Genomic DNA, 18,702 nt, shown 5'->3' with positions numbered 1-18,702 from the left:
CTGAAGTTTTCTTTGAAAAATATGAACTTGAAATTTGAGATCTGAATTTGAGCAATCAAATTTAATCAACCTGAATCTATTTTATCTGAAATTCTGCAAGTTGATTTTTTTTTTGTATCTGAATTTGTGAGCATTGAAAAATATTAATCGAAATTCAGGTTGAGAGGTAAATTCGAATGGTTTCCAAAGTAAAATAATTTCAAAGGGGTGAATTCAGAGCAAAAGAAGTTCAGATAAAAGTTTTTAAAACTAAAATATTTCAAAACTAAGTATTCAGTGGCTGTTAAATTTCAAATAATTATGTCTCTAATTTGCTTCCATACATTTCACATCTCAACAGGAGTTAGTCAAGGCAGTGTAACGTTACTTTCTTGTTTACCATTCCTCTTCGAAGGTCGACTAGAGGCGCAACGGGATCCCAATGGACCCCATTTACACAACTGGACGACCTAGACTTTGCAGATTATATCACATTACTGTCCCAAAAAAACCAGGGCTCGACATTAAGCCTGCAAGGGTGTGGCACTGAATTTATTTTTTTTTTTTTTGCTCCTAGTAGTGATGGTAAAGTTACTTACTGATTTTCTGGAAGTCCCGATAAGCAGTTGAAGGATCCGCGATTCCAAGATGGAAACTTCGGCAGAGGCCACGGGTGGGAAAAATACATTAACGTTAAAGGCTGTGAAAACGTCTCCGTTGGAGCTCTCACGGAAACGTTTTCGCTGAATTCCTCTCAGGCAAAAAGTTAAAGAAATCAACACAAAGACGAAAACAAAATAAATACAACCACAAGACAAAGCGTGTGTAAAGAAACAAAGTGTGTAAAGAAACGTAAATTTGAGAATTAACGGAGCTTTTCTGTCACTGACGACGAGACAGAAATTCAAGTGCTGCTTTTCTTTCGCGCTTTTTCCCCACACAGATTCTAGATCTTTCTAGACTGGGTAAGCCCCGCCCACTCTGCCGGCGCTTTGATTTCGCCCAGCAGCTCAGAAACAGCTCTGGAAACTTGCACGTTTATCTCTCCTGCTTCCGAAGTAGAAGTTCAAAACTCAAAATTAATCAGATGTTATTAATATTGAGATATATAAGCTCAAAAATAAAAACAATTATTAAGAATATATTTATTAAATGTATAAAAAATATTAATATTTTAATATTAATATACATAATTATGTGAATATACTATTGCAACTTATAACCAATGATCATGCTTAATTTCAAATCTGAGGATATCTCAAAAAATTATAAACCATGTCAGGGGAGACTTTGGAGAAGTTTAAGATAAGGCTTATCAAATATTTTATTGCCCTGTTAACACCCATTTACACCCAAACACCCATTTACAAAACAAAACAAAAAATATTCTTGGAATCTTATGTGAATTCTTAAAAAAATATATATATATTGTATGGAATAGAAAGCTGCAGCAGGTGCATCAGAGTACAAGTTACATGACACATTTTAATTTATTAATATTACACTTTTACTTAAAGCTCACCTTTGAGTATTTATATCATATTCCGGACATGAATTCTGAACAACAATAATCTGGGGCCGTCCATGTGAAAGGGGTACAAAGAAAGATATGATAAAAAAAGAAAAAATTACAGTAGTTTACTTTACTATTTACAGTACTATAGTGGCTAAATTGTGATTTTTTTACAGTAATGCTTTGACTACTGTGATTTCAACTGTAATGCTTGGACTACTGTGTTTTTTACGGTCTTACTGTAAACTTTACAATATTCTACTGTAAAAATAGTTTACAGTACTGTTACTGTGAAATCGACAGTAAATAACTGTAGATTTCACAGCCATTTTTTACAGTGCAACTTGGGCTTTTTGCGCAGCATGATCAGGCACCAAGGCTTTATACTCACTGCGTTACTTGTTTGCCGCCGTCTGCCGTCTATGGGCGGACTAAACCATTTGGGGGGGTGGGGGGGGTGGGGTGGGGTCCAGAGTGTCTGGCACTGAGTTCATTCTCTCAGTTGGTGTTATCAATATATTTTGAAATGAATAATGACATCAATTGGACATCAAAATTACCTGATTACGGCAAGATTCACTACAACTAACTAGTAGTAGCTCTTGTGAGGGTTGGCTCATAAAAGTAATCTGCAAGTAATCCTGCAGAAAGAACAGAAAGAAAGGAAATTTCATTACATTGCATGCAAGTTGTGATTTCATACATAACTGTTTCTTTCTTTAAAAAGTGTTGTATAATTAAATGTTAAATACATTTATGTAACAAGTTCACTGATAGGTGTGCATTTCCATTATTAAAAGTATATTTTTAATAGCACATATGAATTTGTTTAAAAATGTTGATTATTCACTTAATCTTTTGATCACGTAAATTATTTACATGCAAACAGGACGTTATCAGCAGTGCAACTGATGACAAAATAATTGAATATCTGATGTTATGTGAGCATTTCCGCTCTTGCAAACAGAGGTAGGTCATGAGGTGTGAAGAGACCTCCCCAATGGCCCAATTTGTAATCATTTTAAAGAATACATTGGACCTAATATAAACTTTTCTTTCTGGGACTGCTTTCCAAGAAGGGGAGCAACTGATTTACAAAAATCATGATAAATATGTACAGGAATTGAGGCTGTAGCCAATGGCAGGAGTCGGAGTAAAAGCTGCAGGATTATGTATGAGTATTTGTACAAATATGTACGAGTATCATATGAATTTGACAGTTTGTTAAATCTTGTGAATTATTAAGACTTTGAGAACATGTTCTCACTGATTGAGCCATGGGGTTTGTAAGAATATGTTTAAGAAATAACAAATGCTTGATAAAGAGTTCAAACCAACACATACTTACCATTGCAAATATTTGCTGTTGCTGCTTTCGGTCTTCTCCATTACTTTTCCATGAACAAGAATGGGCTGACTGAGTCCGAAAGGCCCTTTTGGTCGTTTCAGGTAAAAAAAAAAAAAAGAGAAAAAGTCCTAATATATAACAGATACATTCCCAGATAGCAATGAGTCGGCGGACCACCGGCGGTGATCCGGCGGCTGTAGAAGCGTCAGAATTGCGTAATCGCAAACACGTTTGACGGCGCACCGCTTTTTAAAAGCGGCAGCCGGCTTCCTACCGCCTTCGTTCCACCGCCGGCCCGCAGGCAAACCGCCGTTCCGCCGCCTTTATACCAAAAGGCGGCCCGTCGGAGGCAAACGCTATTTTCGAGCGATCTGCCTCCGCTTATTGTGTAATAAATAATATATATTTATTTATTTATTATTCATATATTTGTAACATGCAGTTTATGATGGATAATAATTGAACAAACCAGATAAATTCCCATTTGGCATTTTTATTCCACATTTCAAAGTACAGTAACTGTCAATGATACAAGATAATATAAATTAAATATAAATAAGATGATATATAAATAACAGACAATAAATAAGCTTAAATATGCCTATAAATAACACAAAAAAAAAAACATTTTTACTAAACAACCTGCATGTTTCCAATTAAATTTTGGTTTAAAAAAAAAAAAAAAAAAACAGCCTTACAAGCAAATTATAACACTTACAATATTTGTTAATAACAAAGAGGTCAGCTCTGGGATGAAAAGAATTACCATTAAACATTATATCAAATAATGAGGATATTTGGTACCAAAGAATGTGCAGGATACCAAATAAATCGAGGTATAACATCACATTTAACAAGCCATTTCTAACAATAGGATAAATGGTAATAATTTAGAGTAAAGCTCTGGAGAAGAATAGAACAGTAGTAGAACAGACCATTATAACAAGCCTGACTATGGGTTCTCCGGTTTTCCCCGACCTCCAGAATGAGGCAGCGCAAATTGGCTTATCTTCAGTGATTTCTTGTGCGCCTATATAAAGGACAAACAACCTCGCCATCCCATATCTATCCAAGGAGCTGCCTTCAAGGCAGTGTCACAGGGAATTAAAAAAAAATAATAATTTCCACAGTGAACAGTGTGGATTGGGTGAGTGTAGCCTGAAACTTCTGGCTTCTTTAGGGGTCTTGATGTTACTGACTGCAGGATAAAGAAAGGGTTCCAGGTGTCAGTAGTCAGCCTAGGTGTAAGAGGTCGGCTGTGGGTCCCTCTCAGCTGTGCGGCGTCTTTTTCCACCTTCACGATCAGATGTTCCTTTCAGGTAACGCATAACGTTAACCTGGACCGCCTCATCAGTGGCATCCTGGGTTGCCGGGTTCTTCCGGATGGCTCCTGTAGAAAATACAGATCTGTCATTCCATTTGAATGGCATAAGGCCACACACATCTACTTAAATATATAACAAATTTATATATTTCTATATATATATATATATATTACTTTGAACAATGGTCTTCAGGAACATGTCTCTAAAACATGCTTTATCCCCTACACCCGTCCAGGTTGTATTAATGGAAAGGTGATTAGAGAAGATACTCTGAAGTATTCGCCACACGGTTGTTTTTAGGTCCCTCCCACATTTAATTGCCAAAAACCGAAGCTGAAAATACAAAAAAGTGTTACAAATTACATATCTCTGAAGCTTCTCATACATAAATATAATATAATTTGACAGGCTGTGGATTCACACTGTAGAATATGCAGTGTACAATCTTAAATTTTACTTTTTAGATTACCCTACAGCATTATAAACAAAATCAGCACACTTACAAATCGTTCCTGGAGCTCTTTATCCTGCCTCAAACTGTTGTCAAGCAACGCCAAATGGGTTGTCTAGGGGGAGTAACAGACCCCCTGGCAGGGATAACTCTCCAAAAGACACATTGGCACTGAAATGTTGCCGCATAGTGTCCATTTTGTTGTTACGCACAACATCGCCAAACTCTCCAAGACGTCGCAGCATTAGGGTCTGATCTGCACCTACAGGGGTTCACAGAATAAAAGAATAAAGCAGTCAGTCCTGGTCCCTCAACTACTAAACTATGACATTTACAACTAGGTCTACTACATGTACAGGTGGCCCCAGTGGGAATTAAACCAACAACCACAGGTGTTGTTTGCAAGTTGTACCTGATTGCCCAGTACGAGCAAACGTCATCAACATTGTTTCACTTGCTTCACCTGCTCTTGAAGTGAGCCGCTGCCATCCGAAGCTACAAAATGAAAGGCATTTGGTAATTTTGGACCTACATCACAGTCAAAAAAGTAAAATTTAAGAAAGAGTGCATGTTCTCACCTGCTTGTGCATTGCTTTCCCTCAGGGCTTGGTTGTCCTCCCTCAGGGCTTGGTTCTCATTCTGGAAATCTACATTAAAAATATATATATATTTTTATATATATATATATATATATATATATATATATACACACATACATATATATAAATAAAACACAACAACTAAAGGCACAGTTTTCCTAAAGAAACATTTATCCAAAAATGAGTTTACATAGCGTGTGACAAGTGGTATCTGTACAATTGCACACTTCTGATCTACCCACATACCTGCAGACTGCCACTTGTATCCCCTCTTCATCTATTTTGGACGATGATTTTTTTGACGTCTCCTTACTCGCCCTGAACCTTGAAATGCCACATGTTCCACTGTTATCTGCCTGTTAAGTCAGATATCACTCGTCTTAACAAATAGAAAAAACAAAAGACACACAAACATAAGCAGTAGATATACTGTCTTAATATTCAATATTAGACATACTCTTGTCATGCTGCTGCCTCTGACATTGTTAAGAAAGGCTGATACCTCCTCATCTTTGGCAAGAAATAACCCCTTGTACAAAGAGGGTTCCTCATTCCTGTCCATTAAAATTGATCACAAAAAAATGCACTTTTAACTGACCAAACATTTATTACTCTACATGCAACTATTTCTATGACAATGCTGTGGTTTTGATATTGACATTAATGCCTGTGTAATATTAACATACCCCCCTGATTTTTTGAAGCGATAATGTTTGCGATTGCCATCACAACACACTGCCAACATGTCTGGGTGACATGCTGGACAATAAAAATAATTTACTTCACACATCACCTCTTCTGTGTGCTTGCAAAAACAATATTCGAAAAAGCTTTTCTGGAACGTGTCTGCACAGACATTCCCCGGCTATGACATAAAAATAATTATTAGGGTTTACAGAAAATAAATATTACAATATTACAGATACAGTAATATGATTATGTGTTACAATGATTCAAGCAGATTTACCCTTCCAGCCTGAGCAGAACGGTGCTCCAGTAGCTTTAAAAAGGCATGCCTTGACATCGAAGGAGCCAATACTTTAATGTGAGCATAAGCTTCGAAGACATCAAAACTATAAAGTGTCTGGCAGTTTGTTGTGCTTGGCCAGTAACGGTACCTAAGGAGCTCTTTCACCCCTGGGGTCCATTCCACAAAACAGGTAGGACAAACTTTACGAGGCAAACAGAAATCATATCGTCCTGTGAAAAAAAGAGACACATTAAACATGTGTTTCACAGAATCAACTTTTTCCAACTCAACTGACCATTATACATTCATTGTAGTATTTGATATGGCATTAACATTTGGTAATTGGTATATTTCTCAAGATAAAATCTTTGCCTTGATTGCAATTGTTAACTTCTGCGGTACAACAAAACAAAAAGCAGGACTTTCCAAAGTTACCATTCATGGTGACCACAGAAATATGCTTGCCAGAGGTGACCTCAATCTCATGGGTGCACTCACATATTGCCCTACGTGCAGGCAATGGCAACTGACATACTGCAATGCAAAGAGGTTGTTACATTTTTCCTCAATCGAGAAGGTGTATCTATACTTGTCATACTAGTGATTCAAAACCAACATCTACAAAATAGACAACTCTACCATGCCATTATCACTGTTTTCTTACTAATAGCACGTTTCATAGTCAAAGACAAATAAAAACATTTTCTTCAGTCAAAGAGTGATTCAAATTAAGAGTTTAAACCTTTTCCACTGACAAAGTCTATCAACCAAGAATATGTGTGTAATAACTCTTTACTAGTCAACAGTAATTGATAATAAATACATACCCTGCTCACAAAAGTGAGGCTGACCATTTTCACCCATCACCACAGCCTTTGTGGGGGGAATAGGCTCCAGGTAGCCATGGAATAGTGCCTCCCTGCCGTGGAACACATTCTTTTTGTGAGCCTCCAAGTCGCATCCTCCACATAGACATTCCATGTCCAGTGGCACACAATCCAGGCACCTAATTACTGCCTCTCCAGTGCCACACCTGTGGCATTTTTCGTTGACATCTCTTTCAGCGGACAGTTTAGCATCGAGCAGCACTGGCCTTGCTGCTTTTGCCCTTGTATCAGCGTGTAGCTGCCGCTGTGCCCATTCTGTTTTTTTTGCTGCCACATTAACCTCAACTGAGTCCAGAGTGTCCCTCAACTCTTGAAGACGTGTTTCTGAAAATAAATGAAAATATATAAATAACTGTTAAACAACCCTTCGATTGAGTGAAGGCACAATAGATAAAAATGACTTAATACGGAATGGTACAAAAATAATTATGACTTAAAATCCGACTTTGACCTAGCCACACACTACAGTGTCCATTCAATGTTGGTTTAATGTCCTGTATATGGACTTGCTCATGGTATCACGAACCATTGTATCACAATGTTATCACAAATCATGTAATATGCTTCCGATAATAGACCAGTTTGAAATGAAGAGTTGGAGTGTCTATCACTTCCCAAACTAGGCAAGAATTAACTCCTCTGCAAAAGCACTGAAAAAAAGTGCTGAATTGTCAAAAATCTGAATTTCACATTCATGTCTACAACAACAAAATACAAACACAAACCACTTTTAATGTTAGGTGGAGAAGAAGTGTGAGACATCAACAACAATGAATCAAGGAAAAGTTTAGCAAGGTCATTAGAAAAGTTGTTTATATGGAGGAATAGGAAGTCATAGTGATAAAATAGACATACTCACCAAGACTTGCAGTCAGCTCTTCTTCTATCTGAGGGACTTCCCCTTCAATTGAACATCGGAAGCTGTAAAGGCCAATACTTTTGTTTATCTATTCTATCAGGGTCTTAAAGCATCATATATTTTAGTCCCGAAAATTCACAAAATTCAATCATACATCTGGCTCAGTGAGCTCAAACCATCTTTTCACTCACCAACATTTAGATAATTATCGTTATTAAACTACAACAACAGTGCTAGAAACAACAAACCTAATGCACGGCGTTCTGCTTTTTGACGTTTCTTATGTCTGTGACTTGTGGCCGCCACGCTTGCGACTGCTTTCTTTCTCTTAGTCCTCTTTCTTTTTTGAGGGACATGGCTTTCCATTGCCATTGCAGCCTATATGAAAATAAAATACTAATGTTTTCTGATAGAATGTCAAACTAACTTATGGTTATGTTTGATGGATGCTTTTTCCAAAGAAAGTAACAATAAAAAACACAAAACAAAAACTACAAATTATTATAAAATACTACACTACTCCAATGTGCATTAAATGTAAAGAACATCATACCTCAACATCAACTATAAAAAACAAACAATGTAATATAATATAATACCAATAGTGATTTTCATAGACATGGGTGTAAAGTTATCAAAATTTCTCACCCTGGCCTCACGGAAAAGGGCCTTGCTTATTTCAGCAGCCATATGGCCCCTGACCTCACTGGGATCTTTAAAGACTCTTGAGTGGTTTTCCGACATGGTGCACAGACACAATACAAAAATACAGACAATAATAGACACACAATACAGATATGAAGATGTATGTGTGTGTGTGTGTGTGTTAGTGTGTGAGAGGGGGGGGGGGATAACTAGAGAAAAACAGAGTGAGAGAGACAGAGAGAGAGAGAGAGAGACAGAGAGAGAGAGAGAGAGAGAGAGAGAGAGAGATTGAAAGAGTGGCTCTTAAAAGTGCCTTTGTTTTCTATGTATAAATATATATAGAGATATGGAGATATGTAGAACAGCAAATAATCTGTAGAACAGACAAGAAAGCATCATTAGAGAAAAAATATAATGTCTACATTAATGCGAGACACTGCAGGTGAATAGGGTAAAATTTTAAAATAATAGATATCACCATGAAACTTCCTCAGTTGATTACTTACACAAGTATATAAAAACAATGTATTACAAGTTTTAGAAATTTGTATGTTTAATTATGCAAAGTAGGCATTATCTCATTAAATATGCGCAATTTTGCATATAATTTCAGTAACATAAATCTGAACATATGATAAAACCAAAAATTATTTTTTTCATTTTGTTTACACACAAGATAAAAAAATAATTTCAGATGGGTTTCAGGATAGGGCCTATATGCTTTCATTACTTAGGAAATTCAAAAATATACTGAAAAACAAAATAAAATAAAAAATCGCAATATTTTTTTGATTAAAATGTCACATAAATCCGTCATGATTTACAAATCCCTTTGAAAATATCTTCAGAATACTGCTAGGTGTTAACCAGAAAGTTTGGTGTAACTACATAGGTGCTACATAGGCTGAGAGAATGACAAAAAGTTTTTTTTTGAGGAAAACAACTATTTACAGACACAATATCTTGTCAAATATGTAGCAATCAACAATACCAACCATCTTAAACGCATCAAAACTTATAACTCGACATTTATAGATAGTAAATACGCAGGTCTGAGATACATACCGATTTGTAGAGGGGATCCAAGCAATGACTCGAAAAACCGCCAAATTCTCAGATGCGCGCAAGGAAGTGTGTCGCCGTCATGACAACAGATTGTCCGATTTAACATTAATTTATTATTAGTCTTTATCGTTTTTTGTTTTCGTTGTCTGTATATGACTATCTGTCAATTCAGTAAAAATAAAAAAATTCTAAATTAGTCCAAATATTATTTACACTAAAATGATGGATGGGGAGTTTGATTGATCAAGCCTGCCTCTAGTGATCCGGTTATCCGTGTGTCCACCACGGAATAATCCGTGGTGCCATCACAGAATTTGTCAATAGGCAAAAGGCTATGCAAACTGATCAGGGGAGATAAGATGTTCACAGTTTAATGAGGTTACATTGCATCGCAAACACAGAGAACTTGAATTGCCTACTGAAAGTGTAGCAATATAGCAATATCGTCCAGTGAATGTGAAACAATCTGTGGCGACCGTTGAATATTTCCGTGGTCCCGTCACGGAATAATTCCGTGGTCCCGTCACAGAATTTGTCAATAAGCAAAAGGCTATACAAACTGATCAGGGGAGATAAGATGTTCACAGTTTAATGAGGCTATTGCATCGCAAACACAGAGAACTTGAATTGCCTAATGAAAGTGTAGCAATATAGCAATATCGTCCAGTGAATGTGAAACAATCTGTGGCGACCGTTGAATATTCCGTGGTCCCGTCACGGAATAATCCGTGGTGCCATCACAGAATTTGTCAATAAGCAAAAGGCTATACAAACTGATCAGGGGAGATAAGATGTTCACAGTTTAATGAGGTTACATTGCATCGCAAACACAGAGAACTTGAATTGCCTACTGAAAGTGTAGCAATATAGCAATATCGTCCAGTGAATGTGAAACAATCTGTGGTGACCGTTGAATATTCCGTGGTCTCGTCACGGAAATCAGGGTGACCAGAAGTTATCCTAGCGATCAAACGACGACAGAACAATGCAATATCAAGCTAAAAGCACTTTAAAGCTAAATATTTAAAGTAGTTAAAGTAAAATATTTAAAGCGATAACTTTCCAAATTATAAAACGACGTCAATTGGGGGAGCGCAGGTGTTGTAACAGCCCGTGTGTGGACCACGGATGCTGCTGTCATTGACTTACATAGGCATCACTTCCGTGGGCAAATCACGGAATTTTTGGCGATTCCGTGAAACTGCCACAGATTTTGAGTTAAGGGGCCGTGTTCATTTCACGGAATTCTGTGAGACCAGGTTGCGCACAATAGACTGTATAAAGGAATGTCTTCATTCTATGAGGCAAATACAGATTGCCTCAAGCTATTGAATTTCAACCTACTGACAAAAACACTGCTCTTATAAGACACTGTGCATGTCTGGTGCAGGCTAACACGGACAGTTCACCCAAAAATGACAATTCTGTCAAAATTTACTCACCCTCAAGTTGTTCCAAACCTGTATGAGTTTCTTTATTCTGCTGAACAAAGAAGAAGATATTTTGAAGAATGTTGGTAACCAAACAGTGTATGGGCCCCATTGACTTCCATCGTATATATATATATTTTTTCTCCATACTATGGAAGTCAATGGGGTCCATAAACTGTTTGGTTTCCCATATTCTTCTAAATATATTTTGTATTCAGCAGAAGAGAAATTCATACAGGTTTTGAACAACTTGAGGGTGAGTAAACGAGTACATTTTGAACTATCCCTTTAAGATGTCACTTATACCACACATGCTATATTAAAAGTACATGAAAGTACTGTAGAAATTAAGCATAATCGACAGCACAATAATTGCAAACCATCTCTGATCTTTTCTTTTAAAAAAGCAGAAATTAAGGTTACAGCAATGCACACAATGGAAGTAAATGGGGCAGTATTTTCTTTTATTTAAAGGCAGAAAATATCATTTTTATAAAACACTTACATATTCTTCTGTTAAAACTAAACTTCTGTATTATAATCTGAATTGTTTAAACTGTAAAGGTGTTTTAATTTTAGTGTTTTACGTGTTAAGTTGGCCCCATTCACTCGTTATTTTTATTTTCTGTTTATCAACATGATTCCAAAAGCGCTGGCGATTGAGCTTAACTTGTATTAAACACAGAATATATGTTGCATAAATGCATGTTGGGAACAAAAATAGTCTGCAAAAATTTAAAGAATATAAAAGAAAGAGTAATTCATATTATGTAATGAGGATTAGATAACTAATTCAGTTTTCTATTTCTTCTTGTCAAGTACCACCTAGACATGCCACCTACATAGTCATCAAAAAACAGCTTCATATTAGTGTCTATCCGGTGAATGGCGAGAGACACTGGATTAGAGCAGGCAGGGCCGGCCCTGACCAATTTGCTGCCCTAGGCAAGATTTTACTTGGTGCCCCTTGTATCAAGGTTTAGCACTACATGTTATCAGTCTAAGTTGCGGAAACACTGGTACTGTTTTATTTTTTTAATGCATTGATGTTTTTTAATTTTTATTGTTGTTGTTTTATATGATGTCCAGTCCATTCTACCCCATCATTATGTTCATGATATTATTATAATTTAATTTTTTTTAAAAGGCTTGTGATAGTTAAACTATACAAAAATAGCACCTACGCCACATTACAGCCTAAACACAAATAACAAGTACAAGCACAAACTATTGAGAACTAGCAAAAGTGTTTGTTTTCCAGTAGATGGCAGCAAACTTCCACTAATATGCACATTCATGTTTTCACCATGAATTAAACTGAGAAATGTAGATATTTAATGTCAAATTTACATAAAATGTTGCTATTTTAAATAAACCTGTATATAAATATCATTACTAATTTCCGCAAATACATTTTAAAATGTCCATATGTCCCCTTAAAACTGCACAACTGTAGAGTAAAAACATTAGGCTATTAAAAAAGTGATATTACATGCGTTTAAAAAAACAGATATGATTTTTTTATTTTTTGACAAAATACACTGTCTGTGGCCACTGGAGAACCCAAAACAGCTGCTTGCATATAGTTTAAGGTAAAACTGGAATTAATTAGCGTACATTAGTATTTTACTACTATGCAATTAAATAAACTGTTCATTCATTACATCACTTTACCTCTGTCTTTACACTGCAAAAAATGCTCTTCTTCTTTAGTAAATTTTTCTTGTGTCCAGTCCAAACATCAAAAAATTCTTAAATCAAGATGTATTTACTAGTAAAATGACATTAGATAAAAAATTTTCCTTGTTTTCTGGGGGAAAATAAATCCAAATTAAGTGAGTTTTAGCTTAAAACTAGCACAATTATCTGCTAAATGGGGTGAGAAAAATGATCTTATTTCTGTTTGGGACAGAAACATGAAACAAGATTTTAATCAGAAAAAAAGATTATTTTTCTCACCCCATTGGCAGATAATTTAGCTTGTTTTAAGCATAAACTCACTTAAGAAAAAATACAATTTTACTTATCTAGTAAATGCATCTTGGTTTAAGAATGTTTAGATATTTAGACTAGAAACAAGACAAAAATACGAAAAAGAAGAGCATTTTTGCAGTGTTTCCCTTATCTTGCCTGCATCAGAGGGCTTCTGTTTTTTATGACACTACAAGTCGGCCATCCGTCATAAATTATCAGGCAACTTTCACCGTGTCTACACCTGGAGCGAGCGGCCAACACCCTTAAAAATGAAAGCAATCCTGTCTACATTAGATGCGGCGAGAGGCGACGCGACACAACAAATTCCCAACGTTAAACTGATCACGCGTTATATTTCTGACGCACTTCAGTAGCTCGGCGGGGGAGATCGATGAGGCGGACCGGGAAGATGCGGGGCACTTAGTTACGTTTTTTTGCGCTTTATTTGGTAATATTTCAAATGAATGTGAATAAAATAGTATCAGTAATACATTTTGGCGCCCCTATGGATGAGTGGCGCCCCTAGCATTTGCCTATTTCGCCTATGCCACGGGCCGGCCCTGAGAGCAGGAAACCTTTCTAGCATATTCTTCTGATGTGAAGAGGGAGAGAACATCTCAATGTCAAATAGACATCAGGTTTGCTTTGATGCAAATTAATTGGATTAAAAGGAGACACTTAAGTGAAAATCTTGAAAAACTCTGCTTCTGATAAAGTATGCTCTCCTTCTCTTCCCTGACAGAAGCCAATAAAGAAATCAGCTCCTGTGATCCACTGAACCCACGTGACATTAGCCGCTCAACGGTCACACCACATAATCATGGAGGACTCAACAGAGGTGGAACGCACGGGTGGAAAATTTTTGCTGAAAGCAGTATATCTGTGCCGCCTAAGGATGACACGCCTGCTGCTGGAAGGAGGGGCTTACATTAATGAGAGCAATGAGAGGGGAGAAACTCCACTGATGGTGGCCTGCAAAAGTCACCATGCTGATGTTCAAAGTGTGCCAAAACCAAAGATCATCAGGTGGGTATCCTGTAAGTTGATTACACTAGCTGATTGTGCATTGAAACTTGTTGTTGTTGTTTTAAGGATGGTAAAAATGCAATTCATACATAGTGACTTGTATGCATATTTTTAATTTCTGAAATTAATTTCATTTTGATATTTTGGTAGGGGGCATTAAGTAAAAAAAAAAAGCTGAAGTACTGAAAAAAATATTGTAACAAAACTGCTTCTCCACAGACCCTCATTGTGTCACGGTCAATAAGTCTCTTAAACCATCAGAAACTGTGACCATTTTATAATGCAAGATCATATAATGACTCCCCAAAAATTATATTTAAAAAAAAAGAAAGTTTTATCTTTAAAAATAACTTTTTAAAGTTTGGCATTTTTTTTAAATAATACCTTTTATTCAGCAAGGACACATTAAAAATGTCAAGTGACAGTAAAGACATTTACAATGTTACAGAAGATTTATTTTTCAAATAAATAGGTTTTTTTTATTCTTTTTACTCTATTCATCAAAGAATCCTGAAAAAATGTATCATGGTTTCCACAAAAAATATTAAGTATCAGCTGTTTTCTACATTGTTTCTTAAGCACTAAATCATGTATTAGAAAGATTTCTGAATGATCATGTGACCCTGAAAACCGGAGTAATGGCTGCTGATAGTTTTGCCATCACATGAATAAATTACATTTTAAAAATATATTAAAATAGAAAACAGTTCTGAATTCTAATAACATTTCACAATATGTCTATTTTTGAAATAAATCTAGTTTTGTGAACATTAGAGACTTCAAAAACATCTTCCTGATCCTACATTTAGGAATGGTCGTGTAACAAACGTTTTTGGATAAGATGTGTATTTACAAGATTAGTTTTTTTTATCATGGACACTCTGATATGCCATTGATCCTTTCCTCTGAGCTCACTCTAATGAATCAATCTTCTCAACAGGTATCTTCTTGAAAATGGAGCAGACCCCAACATTCAGGATAAGTCTGGTAAGACAGCCCTAATGCATGCCTGCATAGAGCGGGCGGGCGAAGAGGTGCTGTCGCTTCTGCTCTCCAGTGGAGCTGACCCTAGTTTAGAGGACCACAATAGTTCCTCTGCTCTGGTCTATGCAGTTAACGCTGGAGACGAGGATGCACTGAGAGTACTACTGGACGCCTGCAAGGCCAAGGGCAAAGAAGTCATCATCATTACAACAGACAAACTACCCTCTGGAAGACAAATTACCAAGCAGTATCTGAACGTACCACCACCTCCAAATCTTGAGGACCGTTTGCACTGTGCCTCTGCGTCATACATGTACCCCTCTGAAATTACACTTTTTACCCCGCATATCTCAACACCCACCAATAACCAATCTGAGACCCTGGGATCCACTCCAACACTTCCCTCATCCAAACCAGGATCACAGACTCAAGATTCAAGCCCTCTGCAAGCAGCTAGTGTCGTGAAGCTGCTCCATCTACAGAGGCTTCACTCAGAGCCCTGGCTGAAGATCCCTCCATCTCTGCTCCTACAGCAAAGCAAGTCCTCATCCTTGACTGAAGAGCTTCTACATATCACCCCCGAAGAGGAGCTCTCATTTGGGTACAATGGTTGCCGAACACCACTGAGAGCTATGGTAGCTCGGCACCAAAGCATTGACGTCAAAGACTCTGCTAATCTGCTTAAAGCCTTTGAGACCACATCTGATGGAGGAACTGGGGGGATGGAGAAACGCAAGCTTGTTACCAGCCGCTCCTCCACTCTCTCTGGATCCAGAGAGTCTCTGGAAAGTCTCGTTCAGAGGAGGAGCCCGGCGATGCTGGAGCGGAGGCGATCCGGAGTCCTACTCCTTGACCATATCTCACAAACCCGCCCTGGTTATCTGCCACCTCTTAATCCGCATGCACCCATTCCAGACATCAAAGTCAATACCAGTGTTAGCCTCAACAGTGGAAGCAAGCCTGTGGCAGGAACTACACCCATTGTTCCTGGATCGAGGAAATCTTTGGTCAGTAAATATCACAGAGGAAAGTTGTGGTAAATATAGAAATTTAACTTGTCAAAGTCTGAAATCTGAACAGAATTCATTTTAAATATGAATCATAATAAACATAAACCACCCCCTAAAATGCACTTTCCAGACTGGACAGTAGTAATATGTTTGCTTTGACCATTATAAACTTTACTGCACTTTACTGCTGTTCTTTGTACTCTCACTCATTAGTGCACTGAATCAGAATACTGAAACATTTGCTGCTTTTTAATGTACTGCTGTCTCTTTAAACCTGATTTATGCCTGCAATGTCTTTGTATTTACAACAGATACTATATTGTGACTTGTATTTATCCATTGACTAAATAAATGCTGCATAAAACAATTCTTTCAGTTTCTTGCGTATAAAAAAAAAAAAAAAAAAAAAAAAAATATATATATATATATATATATATATATATATATATATATATATATATATATATATATATATATATATATATATATATATATATATATATATTATACGCAAGAAACTGAATATATATATATGGGAATGTGCACAAAGTAATGGCCAAGCTCAGTATTTTGACTGAATAATACAGTTTCTTTCTCGCAAAACCTTATAGTATTCCTCCTGAACGCTTTCCATATATGGTGCGCGTCTAACTGTATCATTGCGTGATACTTTTGTATAATTTTTGTAATGTTTTAGCCTGGTCGCTATTCACTGCCATTATAGGAAGGAGTGCGTGCAGGACTATTGAAAGAAATGCTGCTTTTGAGGTCCAAAAAAGATAGAAGGACAGAGGGCATTAGAACAACAGCAGGGTGAGTAAAAGATGGTTTTATTTTCATTTCAGGGCGAACTATCCCTTTAAGCATTTTATAATAACATGCAGTATCATTGGACATGTTGAGAACTGCTTTACTGCACTAATAAATGAAACAGAAACATTGTAACAGATAACAACACTTTTGCTTTCTTGTATAAATCATTGTTATACACTACTGTTCAAAAGTTTGGGGTTGGTAATAAATAAAAATAGATATAAATTTTTTTTTACTTTTTAAATCAAAATTTGATCAAAAGTGACAGTAAAGACTTTTACATGGTTACCGATTTTTTTTATTTTATTTATTTATTTTATTTTTTTTATAAATGCTGTTCTTTTGAACTTTCTATTCATCAAAGAATGCTGGATTTTTTAAGGATCATGTGACACTGAAGACTGGAGTAATGGCGGCAGAAAATGTAGCTATATATTAAAATAGAAAAAGGTTATTCTACACTGTAATAATATTTCACAATAGTACTGTTTTTACTGTATCTTTGACCAAATAAATTCACCCTTGGTGAGTATTAGAGACTTTTTTCAAAAACATTTAAAAAATCTTTCTAAGGATAAGCATTTTCCCCCCATACTTTTATTATTAATTTGTAATGACAAAATGCAAATATACAAAGTGTTACAAAATGCAAATGTAGATTACAAAAATATAGTATTTTTCTTTCACGTTGTACATTAATTGTTTAAGCATGACAACCAATACAATTCAGAGTTTAAACCCTAAAACTTCAGTACATAGTGTATATTTACAGTTTCTGCAATTGGGGAAGCCACTGGGGCTCTTTTTGCTACATTGTAAATAGTGTCTAAGAGCGTTATCTTGCTTGTGATGCCTGGTGTTTGGGAACGCAATCAAACCAAATCATTCTGATGACAGACTTTGGCTCAGGCATTTCAGAATGACCAATTTGAGATGGTGTGCGGTGAATTTGGTCCACTGGTTAGTCCAGATATCCAATCACATCCACTATTGAGGCAATGTCACATGAGTTTTTTGTTGCGCATCGAGGGATTTATTCTGTAAATGTGTTTCCATCATAGTTTATGCTCGTCTTTTTATCAGATAAAAAAAATGTATATGCCTCAATTGAGCGCATACATTTTTATGCACTTTTTAACATTTAATGCAATTTCCCCAAATGAGCATAAAAAGGTGGATGGAACAACCCAGTATCACGCCAAGGCGTGTAATACACACGCTGGTCCTCTAGAGGATGCGTGTCAATGTCACGCTTTGCCTCCTCTAGGCGTGAAAATGACACGCATTTATTGAGGTAGAGTACCAGCAGGGGGCAGTAATTTCCTCGATGCCAACAACTGGCCCACGGACCAAAGAAGACCAAAGACGAGCGATATATCTTCAAAAATCCCCGCGTCTTTCTCTTTCCGGTTGTCATATTCTTCTTCAGGTACGTCCATTTAAGAAATCGTTGTATAACGTTATATTTGTGTGTGTGGACTGTGGGGCTTTTTAATCGATGGTGTTAACGTTACTGGTGGAGGACTGTTTGCTTATTGGCAAATCAATTAAATAATCACTGAAACAGTGACACTGAAACTTGCTCACATAAAAATATAGACCCTAATGTGTGTTTTTTTAGCCATTAACTTAATTTCTTTAGCACGAAATTCGTTGCGTAAAATGCGTTTCTAATGGAAATATATTCTATTTTAGCGAATAATTGTGTAGGAAAGTACTAATATTTATCCTGCTCATCTATACAAGACAGAACCAATCAATCACAGAGAGCGTTCGCTGATATGACGTTTCGCTCACAGTGCGTGTTCAAACTGCTGCGTTTCC

General features: G+C 36.5%; 1 protein-coding gene, 1 long non-coding RNA gene and 1 pseudogene across 3 annotated transcripts in view; 2 read left to right on the top strand and 1 right to left on the bottom strand.

The window, feature by feature from the left end:
* LOC307125682 (ankyrin repeat domain-containing protein 34B-like) overlaps window positions 1–18,702 on the top strand; it is a 407,861-nt pseudogene that overhangs the window by 309,758 nt on the left and 79,401 nt on the right. The window lies entirely within an intron of this gene.
* LOC307125687 lies at window positions 3,558–4,794 on the bottom strand. The gene is made up of 3 exons (XR_013816409.1): window positions 4,669–4,794; window positions 4,339–4,498; window positions 3,558–4,230 (listed from the first exon to the last, which is right to left on the bottom strand). It is a non-coding gene; the product is annotated as an uncharacterized lncRNA (long non-coding RNA).
* The window catches only part of LOC307124763 (ankyrin repeat domain-containing protein 34B-like), a gene marked incomplete at its 3' end in the record, with an annotated part of 14,787 nt that continues 9,592 nt past the window's right edge, over window positions 13,508–18,702 (top strand). Inside the window, exons 1-2 of the mRNA XM_079814208.1 lie at window positions 13,508–14,071; window positions 15,012–16,062. Coding sequence (XP_079670334.1) covers window positions 13,866–14,071; window positions 15,012–16,062 — 1,257 coding nt within the window. The 5' untranslated portion in view covers window positions 13,508–13,865. The remainder of the gene's footprint in view (window positions 14,072–15,011; window positions 16,063–18,702) is intronic.

The sequence above is a fragment of the Gobio gobio genome, assembly GCF_949357685.1.
Source record: "Gobio gobio genome assembly, chromosome: 4".
NCBI classification, from domain to species: Eukaryota; Metazoa; Chordata; class Actinopteri; order Cypriniformes; family Gobionidae; genus Gobio; species Gobio gobio.
Note: the sequence above shows the minus strand (reverse complement) of the source record. Positions and strands in the feature narration are given on the sequence as shown.